At 35.6% G+C, this 21339-nt stretch overlaps 1 protein-coding gene across 2 annotated transcripts in view; it reads right to left on the bottom strand.

Annotated features, from left to right (window-relative positions):
• Nucleotides 1–4552: 4552 nt before the first annotated feature.
• LOC116273849 (programmed cell death 6-interacting protein) overlaps nucleotides 4553–21339 on the bottom strand; it is a 73273-nt gene continuing 56486 nt past the window's right edge. For both annotated transcript variants that reach the window (XM_031663836.1, XM_031663837.1), the window contains exons 13-18: nucleotides 18830–19078; nucleotides 17571–17705; nucleotides 16336–16430; nucleotides 7418–7541; nucleotides 6125–6312; nucleotides 4553–5211 (exon numbers count right to left, since the gene is read on the bottom strand). In XM_031663836.1, the coding sequence (XP_031519696.1) occupies nucleotides 5037–5211; nucleotides 6125–6312; nucleotides 7418–7541; nucleotides 16336–16430; nucleotides 17571–17705; nucleotides 18830–19078 (966 nt within the window). In that variant the 3' untranslated portion in view covers nucleotides 4553–5036. The remainder of the gene's footprint in view (nucleotides 5212–6124; nucleotides 6313–7417; nucleotides 7542–16335; nucleotides 16431–17570; nucleotides 17706–18829; nucleotides 19079–21339) is intronic.

Below are 21339 nucleotides of genomic sequence, written 5' to 3'. Positions count from 1 at the left end.
CAGGCTGGAGTGCAATGGCCGGATCTCAGCTCACTACAGTCTCCGCCTCCTGGGTTCAAGTGATTCTCCTGCCTCAGCCTCTAGAGTAGCTGGGACTACAGGCGTCCACCACCACGCCTGGCTCATTTTTTGTATTTTTAGTAGACATGGGTTTCACCATGTTGGCTAGGCTGCTCTCGAACTCCTGGCCTCAGGTGATCCTCCCACCTCGGCCTCCCAAAGTGCTGGGATTACAGGCATGAGCCACTGGGTCCAACCCATCCCCTACTTTTTAAGAAACAACATATGGCTGAGAAGGAAAAAAAGAATATTAATGCTTTTAAAATTACAGGTAATAATATTTCAAACAACTAGGAAACATAAAAGAACACATAATTCAAGCAATGAAAGACAGATGTAGAAAACAGAAAGGATTAAATATTTGTATCAGACAAAAATATCAAAAGATCATTTAATTTTACCAAAATCGTTAAACTTCCCTTTTAAATTCCAAAAAAAAAAAAAGGTTGAGTCAAGTAACTAAATCTAAACATCTCAAACTAAAGCAGGTGCACACATTAGATTAGAAAACCTGCTAATACATCCAAAAACAAAACAACAGTAGTCATATAAAAAGGTAGGCAGGTGCAATGGCTCATGCCAGTAATCCTAACACTGTGGGAGGCCGAGGCAGGTGGGTCGCTTGAGCTGAGGAGTTCCAGGCCAGCCTGGGGAACATGGTGAAACCTCCACCTCTACAAAAAAAATATAAAAATATATATATATATATATGTATAAAATACATATAATATCTATAATATATATATAAATATATATATATAATTTATAGATATATAAATTAGCCAGGCATGGTGGCAGGTGCCTGTAGTCCCAGTTACTCAGGAGGCTGAGGAGGTTGAATCAACTGAGCCTAGCAATTTGAGGGTGCAGTGAGCCAAGATCGCACTCCAGCCTGGGCAAGAGCGAGACCTTGCCTTAAAAAATAGAATATACTGCAAGATGGAAAAGGGCCACTCTCATGTTCACAATAAAGACAGACTTGATGAGTGCGAATCACGTGGGCTTCAAAGTGTGTAAAGCTTAAAACAGCTAAAAATATAGGAAAATTTAAAAACAGTGGTAAGAGACTTGAACCTCTTCACCTCTATCACTTGTGTTCATAACTTAAGCAACTTTTAAGCAGAAAGGATCACGGGAGCCACAGAACTGAGAGAAGCCAGGATCCTTTGCAGTGCGCCAATGAGGAGAAAAGGCAGACAACTTGGATGTGTCCCAAACTGATAACCTACAAAGGTAAGATCAGTCATTGGGCAGGGACACAGACTGGCAGTAGCTTGTGGCCTGAGCCTCGGTGGGATGGAGCCCTCTGGTTCACAGGCTCTAGTCGATCTGCTCACAGGGCATTCCTAAGCCAATCCTGCCCTGTGGTAGTGGTAAATACTAAAGCAGGCCAAGCATGCAGCTTCTCAGTCACCTTCACGCGGGCTGCAGCAGAACCCATCCTCACTCCCCTGATCAGCTGATTATTATGGTAATCTTGCTGATAATTTCCAAAAATTGACCTAAAAAGTGGTATTTGAAAAAAATACTCCTAGAGTAAATCACATAAGCAATGAAAAACATGCCCCATCCATGACCACTAAATTATCAGGTTGCAGGTGTAAAAAAAAAAAAAAAAAAAATTAAACACTATCTCCCTTTTGTAGTCTCATGCATTTAGTCAAACTGGGTATTTTTTTTACATTTTCCAATTCACCATTTGTCAAAGAAATAATGGAAACTATAAAGCTGAAGAATAAACACTTTAAATAAGAATTCATACTCCAAAGAAGTAAGAATCTTTCAACTTTTATTTCTAGGATACATTCATCTGGACCTTTTTTTTTCTTTACAATTTTCCCCCTAAGATAAATGAATACAATAAAAATATAATCCAACTACCAGCAATGTTTCTAACCAGAAAAGAATCTAAAATCTCTGGTGTGATAATATAGGATTTTTTTTAAAAATATAAACTTCATACCAGAAATAAAGCCTGAATATTCTCTTTCTTTAAAAATATAATTTTTCCTTCTTTGCTCTTCCATGTAAATCTTATAATGAACCTGTTATTTCTAATGTCTATTTTTAATCCAGCAACTATAACACTACCTAGCAGGGTTTTTTCCTTTACACCTTGTTCTGTACTGTGAATCAACTAATAATTGCAAACGTCTCTAAAAGGTGAGATGCCACTTGGCTGTAGCAAGATTCTTCAAGAGATGCTGAAAATTAAAAAACAAAACACAAAAAATCCCTATTAGCAAACTGAAACCTACTTAACAAATTATATTATCCTGTTTCTGAAATCAGAACATGTATAAAAGCACTTTTGCTAACTGTAAAGCTCAAATGGAAAACATTTTTTAAAATCTGTTTTGACTATAAAGACTGCTGACTGGGATAGAACTTTAGGGACACAAGGCTCTGTGAAATCCATTCTTTTTTTCTGTAACTTCTTAGTTTTGAAGGGGAGGATTATAAATTGCAAACAAGCTGGGGTATGGATACAGGAGTATCTCATAAAGATTGATTGGTTTGTGGTGACATGTGACTGTTTTTCTTAACTGAAAATAAAGACCAAGGGGCACAGGGAGAGTTCTCTTAGATCAATACTTAATATCAGACTGATAAAAACTAGACAGTGTTTTCCCTACTTCTGACTAGTTCCTCTATGCAGAGCTTCATTATTTAAGTATAATCCAGTTTAAAATAGTATTCCAAAGCTCAACATAAATGGTCTGGGGATGATTTCCTTTCCTTGGTTTAGGAAGATAATAAAGCCTAATTATAAACATGGGTACAACACACCTGAACCACAGAGTAGTACCCTTCCAACTCCAAATCAACAGTATTATCCGTAACAGCAATAAAGGGCTGCATTTCGTGTGACTGATTGTCCCCAGACACAGGTGATCAAAAAGAAACCAAAGGATGAGTGAACTGACAAGAGGAAAAGGGTTTCGGTTGCTACATTTAAAAGGTTACACTAACAGAGCCGATGAGAGTCAGGTGTGCTGTGGCAGGAGCAGCTATGGGGGCCTCCTTTCCTAGTTTCTGAATGATCTTCCTGTGGCTCTGGGAGCAGGCCCAGCATGGGGAATGGGCTAAAAGGCTTATACATCTCTTTTTGGCCCTCAGATGCACTTACCCTTTTCTTTGGTGCCCTCTTTCCCCAAGAGAATATTCAGGCCAATTTTGTTTTTTCCTTTTTTCTGCATTAGTAAGACATTATAAACTAGCAATGTGTAATACCTCTAACTCTCACTGAGTGTCTTATGTTAGTATAAAGTACCTCAAGTAATAAGAATGTGGAACTTAAATGCCACTTACAGAATAGTCAAACAAGCCCATGTCACACTTTGATAATCCAAAGTATTAAATCTTAGCAATTGATAAAGTAAAAAACTACTTTTGCTAAGGTTTAACTATTGGACTTTAAACCAATTTTAATATTCCATGAAATCAAAGCCATTTATATTGAATTAACATGCCTTCATGTTTCCTACACACAACAAAGTTTAAAATATACATATATTTTTAAACCAATTCACTCCCTTTTACAATCATACTTTCATTCGAACATTTAAAATATAAATCCAAACTGTCAATGAAAACAACAGTGGGACAAGCAACACTATCATTAAAATGAAACAATAATGCAAGAAAAGGTCAGCGTTGAAACTCAGAAAATAAACATAAATAGATTCATTGGAAATCTGCTCATACGCCTAATGTGTTCAGAAATGAACCTCACATAAAACAGATCCCACTGCGATGTTAGACAACTCATTCCTTTCTCATTTTCTCATTCCATGATGCATGTCTTCACTATTTTTACTGAGGTTTATACAGTGAGTAGATATCCTAACGGCAGAGATGAGTATTAAATACATAGCCTACTCCAGAATTGGCATATGTTCCCAACCATTTTTTTGTATGCTCCTTGAATTATAAAATAGTCCAATCTTTAAGGAAAAAAAATTAAATGGCTTAGATCTATTCATACATATTGGGCATTAAATGTCACTAAGTTAACACAGTAAGGTGGAAAAAAGGATAAGAGGGTACAGTAAGTGTTCCCCAAACAATTCCATTACATTATGAAGTATTGTCAATGGCATATTTATTTTAACCAGGTTACGGGGAAAAAAATGCAAGAATTATTACCAGAATTTGCATCAATTTTCTGGAGAAGCGAACAATAAAACATTAAATATACACATTTATTTGTATATTTATTTGAAGAATCTTTGGTAGCAATTGCTTGTTTCTTCCACATTATAGGACTTTTTAAAATAAATGTCAAAAGCCGTTTACTAATCAGCATATGAAAGATAAACTATGATACTATTCTTTTGGTTTCCCTATAAAACGTCCTTGATAATAACTTGTACTATTCATGCACTTAAAAAACAGTATATGTTTAACTTATATACATACAAAATGAGACTAATACCAGAAAAAAAAAATTAGACAGTAATGAGAATCAATAACAAAACATAACAATGACAACTGTTCTTAAGTAATTTATTTTAAAATTATAAGATTTACAATGCCTTGATTATGCAAAATAGCATAATGGAAATTAAACCAAATCAATAAACCAAAGGGAAAGAAAACTTAATTTTCTCGAGTATCCATACTTAAACCATCTTTGTAAGTATCTGATGTCCCAACAGTGTCTTATGTAGAAAGTATAATAGTTTCAAATGTTTCACTTGCAGGTTTAATTTCTCATTTTCAATTTTTATGAACTGTAATACAATTTCAAATCCTATTATACCTAGTGTTTATACTGCAACAGCAGCAAATCTCACATGTGTAATCATATGTGGAAGTGGGGCACAGCTTCTAGCTGTAGACAGAAATTATACACTGCATTCAGTCCAGGAGAGTACATTACATTAACCAGAGCGTAGAGTTTAGTACACTTATTGCAGGGTTGGTATTTCTTTCCCTCTGATCTGAATCAGCTGAGCTGCTGAGCAGACATATTACTGCTGTGGATAGTAAGACTGCTGTGGGGGCTGAGGGAAGGGGTATGAAGGCTGCTGGGGTCCTGGGTATGGAGCCTGTCCAGGGCTCTGGTGATACACTGGTGGATATGGCATATTATACTGGCCATATGCATAAGGATTATAGCCCATGGGCATGGGCATTTGGCAATACCTGATAGGGAGAAGAAAACAAAAAAAACTTGATTGGTAAATCAAATACTAAAAAATAAAACAATAATTATTCTAGAATTACGTTTTTCATGAAAGTCATTTCTATTTTTTAGTCTGTTAAAGAACAGTGGAGAGAGAAAAACTGTTTCAAGGCACTTGTCAGAGAAAAGCATTCCTATCCTGTTCTTAATTACAACAAAAGAGTACCAAGTGTTTAATACTATCCAAAAAAATACCGAAGAAAATAAGATTAAGTATTCAAGTATTAAAAGAAAGAAAAAATATGGAGACCCTTCATTTTAACGTGGCAAAACTAGTCATCTAAATACATTCCTCTTCCACAATATTCAATATTCACTGTGATGTACATAAATTTACAACTTTAAAAGTTCTAATATTTGGAAGACAACATGTACTTACTAAGTAAAATTTAGAGCACACCTTAAAAGGTAGTCAAATGTTTGGATTTTTAAGATTAAGAAATTATCACAGAGGTTAACCTTTAAGAAAGTGCAACCCATAATTAGATAAATTTCTATTCAACTGTTTATTAAATGCCAAGTATTCTAAGTATAGGGATGTAAATAAGGCCTTATCAGTTTTGCTATGCTACGCTCAGAAAAGGTACCTGTTTATCACCTAAAGTCCAAGGAAATACCTACTGAACTCTATACAGAAGAGATTATTTAATATAAACCCAATATGTAAGGTATAAAAACAAATTTTAAAAGCCTAGGAAATAGCTATTTATGTAAGTGACCATAACATTATTTTCATTTCTGGATAAGCTGACAGTGTAGCTTATTCATTCATGACACTTCCATTTGTAGAAGGGGTGACCCTGTTTTTAACAGGTTAGCCAGAGCCTAGAAACAATATTAGCCAACTTGGGATACATGATGTTGAAGCCTTACCCAGGATATCCTGGATAGGTGGGATAGGGTGGTCCCTGGGCCTGTGGAGGAGGAGCTGAGCCAGGTGTTTGTGATGGAGCTGGTGCAGCAGTCCCAGCCCCCACTGGAGCTGGAGCAGTAGCAGAAGGAGCTCGATTTGCTGGAAGCACAGGTGGTGGAGGCCTGGCTGGGGGCTGGGGCTTAGTAGGCTATAAGAAAAAGTCAGCATTGACTATAAAATGTTTCATTTCTCTCAAACTGCTATTAATTAAAATTAATAAGGACATATGAGAAACTCTAGAATCCAACCAAATATATTTTTATTTCCCATTCTTAAATACTGGCTTATTACTATAGAAATATATCATAGTTGAATAATTCTCCAATCTGTGGAAACTCCATAGCCACTGCTCTTTTCCTGGTGCCTAATATTTAATCATTTACTGCTTCCTGAGTGGCTGGACATTTGAGGTGGAAGAAAGCAGCACAGGTACTGTTTACTACCATCATCTCCTCCCAGTCCCCAAACTCTATATGAAAAATGTCAAACACCAGAAAATTTTAAAAGAATAGTATATAAAATAATCACACATCTGCCAATGAAATTCAATAACTATTAACATTTGCCATTTCTGCTTTATCTATAACTACATCCATACATATTTGCAGAATCGTTTGAAGTAAGTTGCAAACTTCATGACACTAGCCCTAAAGACTTCAGCACTCAAGTTCTCATAAGGATATTATCCTACATAATCACAATACCATTTTCATCCTTAAAAAACTAATGCTATTCCCCAATGTCATCAAATATCCACTCCAAATTCAATTTTCCCTAATTAACACAAAAAAGCTCATATAGCTATTTTTATAAACCAAAATCAACTCAAAGTTCATTTGCATTTGATTGTAAGGAAACTTTCATCTCTTTTCATCTAGAATATGCCCTTTTTTTAAAACCTATGACACTCACTTTTAGAAAAGATCAACTCAGTTATTTCATATAAATGTCCCATGTGATAGATTTGTCCAATTGTTTCCTAATGGCATAATTTAACTTCTCATTTTATCATTTGTTTTATTTGCTGTAAACAGAAAGTTTGTTTAAGGGCTTGATTAGATTCGGGCTAAGCATTTTTTTGGTTAAGAATTCTTGAATGATGCTGTGTTTTACGTATCGCAAAATATCAGGAGGTTGGTTACCTGATGCAGGTGGTAACCACTAGATCCTTCCTATGTAAACCATGTTTTATCCATTAAAACAAGTAATCATCACTAATGTAAAATCTCTGTTTAAAATATTTGCCTACTAACCGGCATGGTTCTTGGCGCTGGAGTTGGAGGAGTTGGTGCATGTCCTCCTGCTGGCGAGGACTGATATGCAGGTGTAGGAATTGAAGGAGCACTAGGTTCTCTGGCAATGCTTTGTTGCAAGTCCCTTATCAAAGACAAAGTATTAAAAATTAACATGATAGAAAACAATGAACACACATAAAATACCAGCTTTTCTTTTCTTCATACATGAAATATAGAAAACAGATTCCAAACAATGATGGCATTTTAAAATATACTACATTTCAAATTAGTACAGCGACTATGGAAAACAGTATGGAGGTCCCTCAAAAAACTAAAACTAGATCTACCATATGATCCAGCAATCGCTGGGTATATATCCAAAAGAAAGGATATCCATATATTGAAGAGATATCTATATTCCCATGTTTGTTGCAGCACTTCCAACAGCCAAGAATGAATGCAACCTAAGTGTCCATCAGCAGATAAATGGATAAAGTGTAGTATATATATGCAATGGAATATTATTCAGCCATAAAAAAAATGAAATTCTGTCACTTCCAGCAACACGGATGGAACTGGAGGACATTACGTTAAGCGAAATAAGCCAGGCACAGAAAGACAATTGCATGTTCTCATTCATATGTGTGAGCTAAAAACAAGGAGACAGAGAGTAGAATGATGGTTACTAGAGTCAAGGAAGAGTAGGGGGTGGGGATCAAGAGAGGTTGGATAATGGGTACAAAAATACAGTCAGATAGAATAAATAAGTTCTAGTGTTTAATAGCACCATAGGGTGATGATAGTTAATGGTAATTTATTGTGTATTTCTAAATAGCTAGAAGATTTGGAATGTTCCCAACACAAAGAAACGGTAAACATTTGAGATGAGGAATATCCTAATTACCCTGATTTGATTATTATACATTGTATTCATGTATCAAAATATCACATGTGCCCCACAAATATGTGATGAATATCCTAATTACCCTGATTTGATTATTACACATTATATTCACGATCAAAGTATCACATGTACCCCATAATATGTACAATTATTTATCAATATAACAAAAACTGAAAAAAAATAAAATATACTACATTTCTATTCTTGACTAGAATCTCAATCCTCTTTCTTCCTACTGTTTAATAAAATGAAGTTGTATCTTTTTTCTATTTCTGAAGACTAGGGGAAAAAAGTAAACATTTTCAGAGATCACAGTTATAGCTAGAGTAAGAAACATGTCAAACTGGGCAAGTAATCCTAAAAGACTGCCCACCCTCTAATAAAAGGTAGTCCCTGGATTTAAAAAACTCCTAACATCATCTATCTAAAAGTTATCAGAAAACTACAATGACTTATGTAGCCAGTGTTGTAATCACTTTATCAGTGTTTATACAAAATAAAACAGATGAAAAAGCTAACCTTTTATGCAAACCATTATGCAAATTTCTAGATAAAAACTTTCTGAAGACATTCAAAGAAATGTGGCATTGAGATATTTTATGTTAAAAGATAACACATGACCTGTCACTAAGGTAAACTCATGAAAGACATATTGCTGAAAATACTCTTACAATTTAGTACTAAAAATTAGAAAATTTTGTCTTCTCTAACAGTAATTTGAAATTCATCCCAAAACCACACTAAACAATACCTAAGGTAAAATGCACTCCATGTAATACATGATGTCAATCATCTTTTCACTGCACTGATTAATGTACACAGAGAAGTAAATATGACAAGTCCCAAAATGTCTGAGACAGTACCTTTTGCCCTGATTTAACAAATAACAGCAAAGCCCCACATTGTCCGCATCCCAACTTCCCTCTCAAGAAGGGCCCCAATCACTCCAAACATAAAGAAAACTAGTATACATTCATCAAAAAAAAAAAGCTACTTCTTAATACAAGTAAATAACTGCTTATTATTTATTAATAAGTTTTTAATATCAAAATTCTAAAAGGTCAGATTTGGAAATATCTAAAATATATATATATATATTATAAAGCTTTAACACAATACCTTTTTTCCTTTGATAAACTCTAGGGATGGATGCAGTAAATAACACATTTACAGGGCAAATGATAATTTCCTAGCCACTTACAAAAGATATAAATCAATGCTATTAAATAAAACCAATAATGTAAAAGAGCAAAAAGATATTTTAAAAAATGCCACCAGTATTCCTACGCCCAAAATCTGACAATGGTTTTCAAACCATTAGTAAAAAGAAAGTAAAGCTCAGAGTAAACCACTCATTCTTCTTAAACTCTTTAAATTACTGATGAAAGATTTCAATGAAAACAGAAATTAAAAAGCAAAGCCTCCAGCTAATAAGCATATAAAAAGGACATATTAGTCATCAGGAAAATGAAAATTAAACTCATACAATGAGATAATACTACAAACCCAGCAGAATATAGCTAAGGGCAAAAATGTGGAGCAACCAGAACTCTCAGATATTGCTAGGAGGAATATAAATTAGTACAATCGCGTTGGAAAACTATTTGAAATACCAACTAAGCATACACATACCCTTTGACCTAGATATATACCCAACAGCACTGCATATAACATGCTCACCAAAAGCATATACTGTCTAATACAGTAACCACTAGCCACATATAGCTATCAAACATCTGAAATGTGGCTAATCTGAATTGAGATGTGTTGTAAGTATAAAATACACATTAAACTGGGCACGGTGGCTCACGCCTGTAATCCCAGCACTTTGGGAGGCCGAGGCAGGTGGATCACGAGGTCAGGAGTTCAAGATCAGCCTGGCCAAGATGGTGAAACCCCGTCTCTACTAAAAATACAAAAATTAGTCGGGCTTGGTGGTGGGCGCTTGTAAACCCAGCTACTCGGGAGGCTGAAGCAGAGAATTGCTTGAACCCAGGAGGCAGAGGTTGCAGTGAGCCGAGGTCATACCACTGCACTCCAGCCTAAGCGACAGAGCAAGACGCTATCTCACCCAAAAAAAACAACACACACACATTAGATTTCTAAGACTTAGTATGAAAAAAAGTAAAATATCTCTCATTTATAATTTTACATTGATTATATGTTAAAATGATAATACTTTGGACATACTGGGTTAAATGGAATACTGAAATTAATTTCACCTGTTTTCTAACTACAGCTACTACAAATTTTACATTTTCCATTGCATATGTCACTGCATAGTACTTCACCATATAGATATAGTTTTATTTAATTAACCAGAACCAGACATTTGACTTGTTTCTATATTTTTACTGCTACCAACAATATTGGACAGCAGTGATTTACAACATTCATGCCAGCACTATTTACAAAAGCTCAAAACTAGCAACTATTCAAAATATTCAACAGAATAAATAACTTGTATATTCACATAAAATATATACAGAATTGAGAATAAAAGATCTACAAATACACACAACTTATACTGATGAATCTCACAAATACAATGTAGAATAAAAGCCAGTCATAGAAGAGTACATCACATGTGATTCTATTTATATGCAATGCAAAAACAGGAGAAAGTAATCTATGTTCTCTCACAAGTTAGGATAGTGGTTGCCCTGGAAGAGAAAGATAAAGAAAGACTGACTGGGTGGATGCATTAACAATGCTTTTAGTGTGCTGAGAATTTTCTGTGTATTGATCTAAGTGCTGGTTGCCTGGGTGTACTCAGTTTGTGAACATTCAACAAGATATACACTTATGTATACTTTTCCAGTATACATTATATTCCGTAAGATTTCAAAGTATTTTGGCCTTGAGTATTAACAATGACTAACAAAATTAACTCTCAGATATTCAAAAGCTAATATTATTATATGGCCTACTTTTCCATCTTTCATTCACCTTTCAATCACTGAGCTGAAAATATTTGACAAGTGTATATAATAAATATACACACAAATAGCAACAAACCTGCTTTTTAGATATATGAATTATAAAATATTTAAAATGACAATATTCCAATCTTTCTTCCTTAGAATATCCAGAGCTTCTTTGTGCATAAACAAGTCAATTTCTATGTTTATTGTTTTCTTCCTTTTTACACAAAGCATACTCTACACACTGTTCTGCGTCTTTTTACCATAACTATCTTGAAGATCTTTCCATATCAGTAAATTGAAAACATCCTGTTTTTTAAAATAGCTGCACAGCATTTCACTATACAACTATAGCTTTATTTCAGCAGCCCTGGTCACTTTGTTTCTGCTTTTTTACTGCTATTTGCAATGCAGAAATGAATAAGCTCATAAATATGTCATTTCTAGCATATTCTAATATATCCTCAGAATAGATTCCCAAAAACAGAATAGCTGGATTAAAGGATGTTTGCGTTAGTAGTCTTATTCTTTACAGCTAAACTGCCCAACACAAGGATTGCACCATTGTGTATTCTCACAGCAATATAAAATCTATTTCTCCAACATGTGACAACAAAGCATGTTATCAAACTTTCGGATTCTTGCCAAACTGAAAAATATTATTTCAGACTAATTTTAATTTGTATTTTATAATGAATGAGGGTATTCTTTTTTTTATTTCATTTATTTAAGAGCCATTTATATTTCCTTGTCTGCAAAATTCTGTTAGCGTCTTTTCCTCAGTTTTCTATTGGGTTTTCTTCTCATTGATTTCTAGTTCTTTTCTAAATAAAGTAAATTAGCCTTTTGCCTGTGAATAAGTTTCAAATATTGGATTCCCAATTTGTTATATCCTGACTCTGTTTACCATATTTCTGTGAGGAACTTATTCTTTTCTTTTTTTTTAATACCTTCTGGAATTTAAGTAGGAGTTATTAGATGCTGCCCATCCCAGCTTTATTAAGGAATTCTCCATTCTATTTTACACCTTATATATCATTTACAAATTTCAAGTTTGGTCCACTCAGAACTTACTTTGGTATAAAGATAACTTTTATTTTCTAAATGGCTGGGCAGTTGTCCACAACCTCTTCTGGTTGGCTGAAGATCTTTTACACTAAATTCACATATGTATTTCAATCTATTTCTATTTTCTATTCTGTCTTTGTCTAATCATGTACCAGCATCACTGTGTTTTAATTAAAGATGGTATTATATACCTTAATATCTGGTAGAACTAGTATCCCTTCACTATTCTTTTTACTGTTTTCCTGGCTGACCTTGTTTCTTTTTCTACTTGAACTTCAGGATCAACTTGTCTAATTCCAAATGAAAAGCTGCTGACATTTTTAATCACAAGTATGTTGAATGCATATGTTTATTTCTTTATTTATGTTTGTTATTAGAGATAGGGTCTCACTGTTGCCCAGACTGGAGTACACTGGCTATTTACAGGTACAATCATAGCGCACTACAACCTAAAACCCTAGGGCTCAAACCATCCTCCCACTTCAATCTCCCAGGTAGCTGGGACTAGAAGTGCATGCCATCACGCCCGGCTGATGTATAAGTTAACTTAGAATTGACATCTTTGGCCGGGCGCGGTGGCGCAAGCCTGTAATCCCAGCACTTTGGGAGGCCGAGACGGGCGGATCACGAGGTCAGGAGATCGAGACCATCCTGGCTAACACGGTGAAACCCCGTCTCTACTAAAAAATACAAAAAACTAGCTGGGCGAGGTGGCGGCGCCTGTAGTCCCAGCTACTCGGGAGGCTGAGGCAGGAGAATGGCGTGAACCTGGGGGGCGGAGCTTGCAGTGAGCTGAGATCGCGCCACTGCACTCCAGCCTGGGCGACAGAGCGAGACTCCGTCTCAAAAAAAAAAAAAAAAAGAATTGACATCTTTATGAAGTTGAGTCATCCTATCCAAGAACATGTTTTTTAAGTCTTCTTTTGTGTCCCTGAAATAGTGTTTTCTTCACATAGATCTCAAATATTATAAACTTATATTTTATCTTTTTTGTTGCTATTTTAAGTGGGTCTCTTCCTCCATCTTATCTTCTAAAGGCTTATTTACATGAAAGTCACTGATTTCTACAAATTATATTTATGATCAACAACTTCAGTAATAATTATTTTATTATTTGCAGAGTTTTGGGGTTTTCTTGGGTTTTCAAGTAGTTGTACAATCATAATGTCTGTAAATAGTGCTAGTTTTACTTCTTCCTTTCCAATTTTTTAATTTCTCTCTCATGTGATTGCCTTGGCTGGTACTGCAGTACAGTATTTAAAAATAGTGCTGATAGTGGTTATTTGTTTTCTGTTCTTGACTTGAGAGGGAACTCTTTATAGTGCTTCTCCATTAATCACTATACTGAGTTTTGGGCAGAAATATATACACACACAAACATATATATACTTTCATGTTATGGAAGCATCTATCTTCTATCTATTCTTATTTTACTGAGTATCAGAACACTCATTTTCTCAAATGCTTCTGCCTCATCTATTAAGACAAACCAGTGATCCTTCCTTTGATATGAAAACACTGAATACTGAATACTGGAATAAACGCCCCCCCTCCCCTTGTCAATAATTCTTTTTTAACGTCCTGGTGACTATTACTGTCAAATACTTTATTTAGGACTTTTGCATCCATATTCATAACTGAAACTGGTCTGTAGACTGTTTTGTATTAATTTTTGTTAGATTTTTTATCATTAAGACTAATATGGAGAATACTCATCTTTTTTTAGGCTGTGGGGGTGGCTCACACCTGTAATCCCGATCACCTGAGGTCAGGAGTTCGAGACCAGCCTGGCCTACATGGTGAAACCCTGTTTCTACTAAAAATACAAAAATTAGCCAGGCGTGGTGGCGCACACCAGTAATGCCAGCTACTCGGGAAGCTGAGGCAGGAGAATTGCTTGAATCCAGGAGGCGGAGGTTGCAGTGAGACAAGATTGCATGATTGCACTCCAGCCTGGGTGACAGAGCAAAACTCCGTCTTTAAAAAAAAAAAAAAAAAAAAAAAAACTTTTTTTTTAAACATTTAGAACATTTTTAAAACATTCTATTTATTTGCTTTTTATAGGTTTAGCAGAAATATTCTAAAAGCAACTGACCTGCTCTTTCTTAGAAGAAAATGGTAACTTCTCTCATGAACATGAGCAGAGAGGTGAATGAACACGAACATGTTCATTCTCTGTTCATGAATATGAACAGAGAGATGAATAAAGATCTAGTTGCCTGAAAGGGTCATCAGTATAAGACTCTTTCAGCTCTTTATATTTATTACTAATGAATATAAACTTTAGGATCAACTTGTTTAATTCCAAATGAAAAGCTGCTGACATTTTTAATCAAAAGTATGTTGAATGCATATGTTTATTTACTTATGATGGTTTTTTATGTACCCGAAGTACAGTTTGGATATAAAATCTTTAGCTTGTATTTATATGATATAAAATCTTTAACTCATATTTACTATCCTTGAGATTACAGCAATCACTCCACTCTCTTCTAGCATACAGTGCTTTCAGCCTAATTTTTTTCGCCTTTTTATACATTGACTTGTTTTGCCTGACTGCTAAAGGATTCTGCCATTATCTTTTAAGGCCAATAATTTATATGCCTTGAAGCTGACAGTTCTTGATCATTTTCCCCTACCATATGATACACTCTTTCAACAACCTTCACTTACTTCAAGAAAATGTTCTTGAGTATCATTAAATAAGTGTTCTGTTTAGAGAACGTTAAATAACTGCTCTGTCTGGTTTTTCTTCTTTGAGAGAAATCCAATTTTGCATATATTAGGTTTTCTGTGCCCATCTTCTCTCTAATCCTTTGTAATTCTTTCTTGACTTTGATTTCATTTTAATTTCCGAATTTCTACTCTGTGTTCCTGTGTGTTCTTCAGCATTTATTTGCCCTTTGTGCTCCTTCCCATTTTGTGATGGTTTTATTCTTCCCTTCTACTTCTTTCCTGAATTCTGACACCTCACATCTTATCACTTCCTGTTTTCTTACCATATTCCTGCAGTTCTGGAATTTCTGCTCAAAGTGTTCCTTAGAGTGCTTGCAGTCCCCAACCTTTTTGGCACCAGGGACCAGTTTCGTGGAAGACAATTTTTCCACAGGGGAGCGGGAGATGATTTCAGGATGAAACTGTCCCACCTCAGATCATCAGGCATTAGTCAGAGTCTCACAAGGAGCGCACAACCTAGATCCCTTACATGGGCAGTTCGCAATAGTGTTTGCGCTCCTATGAGAATCTAATGCTGTGGCTGATCTGACAGGAGGTGGGACTCAGGCAGTAATACTCGCCCAGCCACCTGCCTGCCTGCCACCCACCTCCTGCTGTCCAGCCCAGTTCCTAATAGGCCACGAACCAGTACCAGTCCATGGCCCCAGGACTGGGGACCCCAGCCTTAGAATGACTGCCTTCTTACATTTGTTGTTGTTGCTGTTGTTGTTTAGTTCATGGTCAGATGTTTGCTCATAATTTTCATCTATTCTGTGGCAATATTATTTTGGTAAATGTTCTTCATCTATGAAGTTTTATTAAATTTTGTTAATGTTTTTTACCTTTTATCAGCACTGTGCTACTCTGTATTGATTACTCAGCAGAAAATGAGTTGTATGTTAACTGGCCCTGCTTTCTCAGCAGCCTCCTTCTAAAAGTGATTTTGCTGGTATTCTCCGAGCTATTCATGCTGTCTCCTCCATGTTCTATAGCTGTAGTTTTATGTAAGGAACCTACTTGCTAGTTCAAAATAAACTGCTTGTATTTACTGGCACTTCCTGAGATCTGCCACCTGAACTGTTTTATCATTTCTGTGACCTCACTGTACTTCCTGCATCTAGAGTTTCTGCTTCTTTTCGTCCTTTCATTCCCAGATTGTGCAGCTGTTTGCTTGTTGCTTTGTAAAATACTCGATCTACTTCCTTCTTCCAGGAGAAAAGGAGGGAAATTGCTATCTCATATTACCAAATTCACACCAAAAGTCTCTACATGATTTTTTAAAAGAAAATTCTTTAAGTACAATTTGATACACAAAACAGACTTACTTTAAGAGTTCATCTCTTTCTGTCTTCCGCGCAAAAACTATATCACTGCATTTGTTCTGGAACCTGACCAGGATTTCAGTCAACTCATTGTAAAACTATAAGCAAAGAACAAATACAAGTAATGAACAAGAACAATTTTTTAATCCAGAGAGTAATGTGATCTAAAGCTAATTTGTCAATGATAGTTAAAGCCGAAGAACTGAAATCTGCATGAGATACATTCATACAATTTACTAGGCCCAACAACTTAATATTAAATGTGATCCAAGATTCCTAGAGAAAATAAAAATAAAATCATTTTTACAGAACATTCTCATCAAAAATGTAACAAGTTAAAAGTTTCATGATCATGAAAATCTTCCTAATTCCTAGAGAAAAGTCAATTACTTAATAACATTAAACCTATTTAAGTGGAAGGATTAGGTTTTCATATTCACTACAGAAATGCAAGCACACTTCAGAAACCCTTAAAAGAATTTCTAAAGGCTCTCTGGAGGGTTTTCTCAGCTTACCTATTTAAACAAAGCATTTTAAACCAAATTAAAATGGCATTTTACTATCCTATTTGGAAGGCTTTGCAGTATTTTCACCCTTTCTTCAGAGGGTTTTACATTTTACCTACTGTATTTGTGTCAAGGTAACTTTATTCAGTGAGTATTACGAAGTTAAGTACCAAAAGGAATTATGCATCTGAAAAAACTTAAAAGTCACTGCTCCCTCAAAAACAAAGTAACTGGTAAAAAGAAATATAAGCAAATTCCCTAAACTTTTTAAAGGACAAGACAAGAAAGTACTTACATATTTAGGAAGCCCTCTTGACGCTTGGGCAGGCCACAAGTCTGTCCTCAGCAAACCACCACACAGAATATAAAAGTCATGCCCCCCACCTTTTCTATCACAAATCAGTCCCCAAATTAGTCAATACTCCTGTCCTCTCAAAATTCATCAGTCAACTTCCTATCCCTTAAAAAGGTGTCACTGACATCTCTGCTAATTCCTGCTACCTCGAATATTTATACCCCTTTTCTGCCAGTTGAAATATGCAATCCCATGAAATGTTGCCACCTTCATTAAGCTTTCTCCCTCCTATAACAAACTTCGCAGAGACAATAGCGTTAACGCTAAAATTCCAGGCAAAGAGTAATTTGGTTCAACTGGAAATACCATTTAACTTCCAAACTATACGTTCACATCTGTACTTGCTAGCTATGATTCCTTTTGCATGTACTTCATACCTTTGTGCCCTCCTTCAAATTAGCTACCAGTTCAACAAAGTTGTCATATGCAGTAGCTAAATTCTTCAAAACTTCTTCTCTTAAGTTAGCTTCATTATTAGATTGTTTCATTTTCGAAAATTCCTGATGTGAGACCTTGTTAAAAGAAAGATTTATGTATTTACATTTATTTATAAAATATAGCTCATAACATTTTTATTGATCTTTTCCAATTATGAAAATCATATGTAATTAAATACATATCCAAAATTACTAGAATTACCTAGTATACTCTTTTGAAGTCTCATTATGCTTTAAATCTTTCTTAAGTAAAAATTTCAAAAATCCAATAGGAGTCAAAACAACCAATAATGACCATGGATTTCTATTAGTATATAACACTTGCAAAAAATATAACATGAAAATTATTTTACCTTTTGGAATATTTTATATCATATATAGATACAATATTTAGGAGTAGAAATGCATGTTTAATTCTGCACGTTAACTATTAAAAGAGCAAAATTTCAAGTCTTTGTTAGTCCAAATTACCTATCTGTAAACACGAACACTAACTTCAAACTTCTCAACATACTTAGTTTGCATTATCTTTTAAAAAAATGACTGAAGTCTGTACGTATGTTAGCCATATAATTAAAGGTATCAGTAATTCCAACTAATTTCGATTTTCTTCCTATACGGAAAAAAACCAAAGCTATTAAAAACTTGGAACCATGAAAAATATCTGAAGTATCAAGCACTCCTAAGTAATATGCAACATTTTAGCCATAGAAATGACTTTGTTTCTGCAGGGCGTGGTGGCTCACGCCTGTAATCCCAGCACTTTGGGAGGCTGAGGCGGAAGGATCACGAGGTCAGGAGATCCAGACCCTCCTGGCTAACACGGTGAAACCCCGTCTCTACTAAAAATACAAAAAATTAACCAGGCGTGGTGGCGGGCACCAGAGGCTGAGGCAGGAGAACGGCAGGAACCCGGGAGGCGGAGCTTGCAGTGAGCCAAGATCGTGCCACTGCACTCCAGCCTAGGTGACAAAGCGAGACTCCGTCTCAAAAAAAAGAAAAAAAAAATGACTTTGTTTCATAGATATAAATAAAACTGATGTGCCAAGTTTAATTTTACAAAATACACATGTATTAAGTTCTACTCTTAACTACAGATATTCTCCAATGTCATTTTCCTAACTGAATATAGGTTTAGTCCAGACATATCCTTTCTGTAATTTTTAAAACATATATCTTATTAAATATATGAATTTCACCTGAATATTTTTAAGAAGTTCTTCCTGTTTCTTTAGAGATTCTTGGACTTTAGTTGTAAGACCTCCATAGACTCGATCTAGTTCAGTAACAGAAAGAGCTTCTTCATTTATCACACCATCTTGAGCCAGAGCTGTCAAAAACTTGCTTGTCATGTCAAAATTCACAGATTTCAAGTCATTCTCCAGACCCTCTCTTTCCTTCTTTACTTCATCAAGATTTGACAATAAGGATTTTAAGACATTTACAACCTAAACAATAAAAAAGACACCTTAGTTTAACTGAAAAAAAAAATTTTCAAAAAGGAAATAATATATAAAGGTTCATTCGGGCTAAGAGAGAGATGGTTTCTCAGAGAGCCAAATATAAACTGAACGTCAGGTTTATATAGACAGACATTGTACCTTCAGTTGACTCAGATTAAAACAAAAGCAGCATTAATAACAATAGCAACAGCTACAATTTACTGAACTCTTATGTGTTAGGCACCATGCTAAACACTTCAGAAATATAATTTTATGTATTCCTTACAATACCCCATGGGGTATATATATTTATGACCCCTATTTCAAAGATAGGGATAATGAGTCTCAGAAAAATTAAGTGACACAGTTATACAGCTACCATGGGGCAGAGGTGAAATTTGAGACCTAAGTCTGACTAATTACAAAACCAATCTCTTAGCCACTCTACACTATACTCCCTCCCGACCATAGCTGTGAAGCAGGGGAAGGTATGATTTTGTAGGTAAGTAGATATCCTATTTTGCCTAGAGAGACTGAGAGAGACATAGAGAAATAGAGGTGAACATAGAAATACAGACAGTTATGAAGCAAGCATGGTAGATGGAGAAAGAAATAGAGAAAGATACAGATATAAACCTATATACCACACATCTATTTTATACACTGGGAGAGGAAGAAGGTAAGAGGGTTCTTGTGCCTCTCTTCAAATATCATTAAGAGTTTTAGGCCAGATGTAGAGGTTCGAGCCTGCAGTCCCAGCACTTCAGAAGGATCACCTGAGCCTAGGAGTTCGAGACCAGCCTAGGCAACAAAGTGAGACCCCATTTCTACATTAAAAAAAAAAAAAAACTAGCTGGGCGCAATGGTGTGCACCTGCACTCACAGCTACTTCAGAGGCTGAGACAGGAGGATTGCTTCAGCCCAAGGGATCAAGGCTGCAGTGAGCCATGATCATGCCACTGCACTCCAGCCTGGGTGACAGAGAGAAACCCTGTCTCAAAACAAAACACAAAAACAAAATAGAAATTTATCTCTTGTATTCAGTCAAGACACTCTCTGACCTATACCCACATGATTCATAAACACCCCTTCATATTAATAGTGTTCAAGCACCTTCTAATGAGCACTTTCAAGTTGCCCCTTTCACTCATCTCTTCATACTTTGCTAGGACCACCACGAAAAACATCAACCCAATCTCCCTATTCTGCTTGCCCCAATGAGGCTCATAGAAAGAAAACTGGAGGAAAGACAAAGGAAGAAGAGGGCACCATGAGCCTTGTCTCCACCCGTCTTTCTCATTACCAGCAGCAATTCCAATTCCCATGGATCCCCCTACCAACTGCCTGTTTCTAAAAATTCCTATCCTACTCTTCCTTCCACAGTCTTAGTTAGCTCCTTAATAGGAATGTCCAATGTAACATCCCTTTGTGAAGACCAGAGACTCGAGGTTTCTTCTAAAGGTAGGTGAATTTCCTTTTTGGCCTCATTTACACCCATATCTCCTAAATATCCTAATTTTAAAACGGAAGGAAGTGAAAGGAAAAGAAGGGGAAGGGAAAGGAAGAGAAGGGGGAGGGGGAGGGGGAGAAGAGAGGAAGGAACGGGGAAGGGAAGGAGAAAGGGAGTGAGAGAAAGAAGAGGGTACAGGGGAGAAGGCTGTGGAAAGAGAAACATGATTCCTAGAAAACATCAAACCACAGAAACTCTAAAAGGAAGGAGGAAGAGAAAGAATCATACTGGGTGGATATGGCAAAGTCTGTTGAAAGACCTAGTAGTACTTGATATTAGATGATGTGAGTAAAACTTTTCTTCCAAGTGACTTCCAGGATATATTATTAAATGAAAAAAAAAAAAGGGGGTACAAAGGCATATCTAGTATACTGCAATTTGAGTGAGAGAGAAGGAAAATCAGAAAATAAATACACACATATATAATACGTATATATGTATATGTATGTATTCATAATTTTGGGGGGTTTTTTGTTTGTTGTTGTTCTTGCAAAAAGAAAATCAGTAAGGACAAACCAGAAACTAACAAATATGGTTACTTACAGGAAATATACAGGAAAGAAGTAGTAGGAAAAGGAATGAGGCTTTCTGCATGTACCTTTTGAATCATGAACATTTACACACTCAAAAAACAAGATTAAGTCAAAACTTGGATAAGGAAACAAATGAACTAATAATGGTCTATCAAAGTGAAACGTAATTACATAGAAAAAAAGTAATTGCATAGGAAAAAAAAAAAACTTCTACTCTGACTGTA

This window comes from Papio anubis, chromosome 2, assembly GCF_008728515.1.
Source record: "Papio anubis isolate 15944 chromosome 2, Panubis1.0, whole genome shotgun sequence".
In the NCBI taxonomy this organism is placed as follows: domain Eukaryota; kingdom Metazoa; phylum Chordata; class Mammalia; order Primates; family Cercopithecidae; genus Papio; species Papio anubis.
The sequence above is the reverse complement of the archived record's forward strand: the minus strand, read 5'-3'. Positions and strand labels throughout refer to the sequence as shown.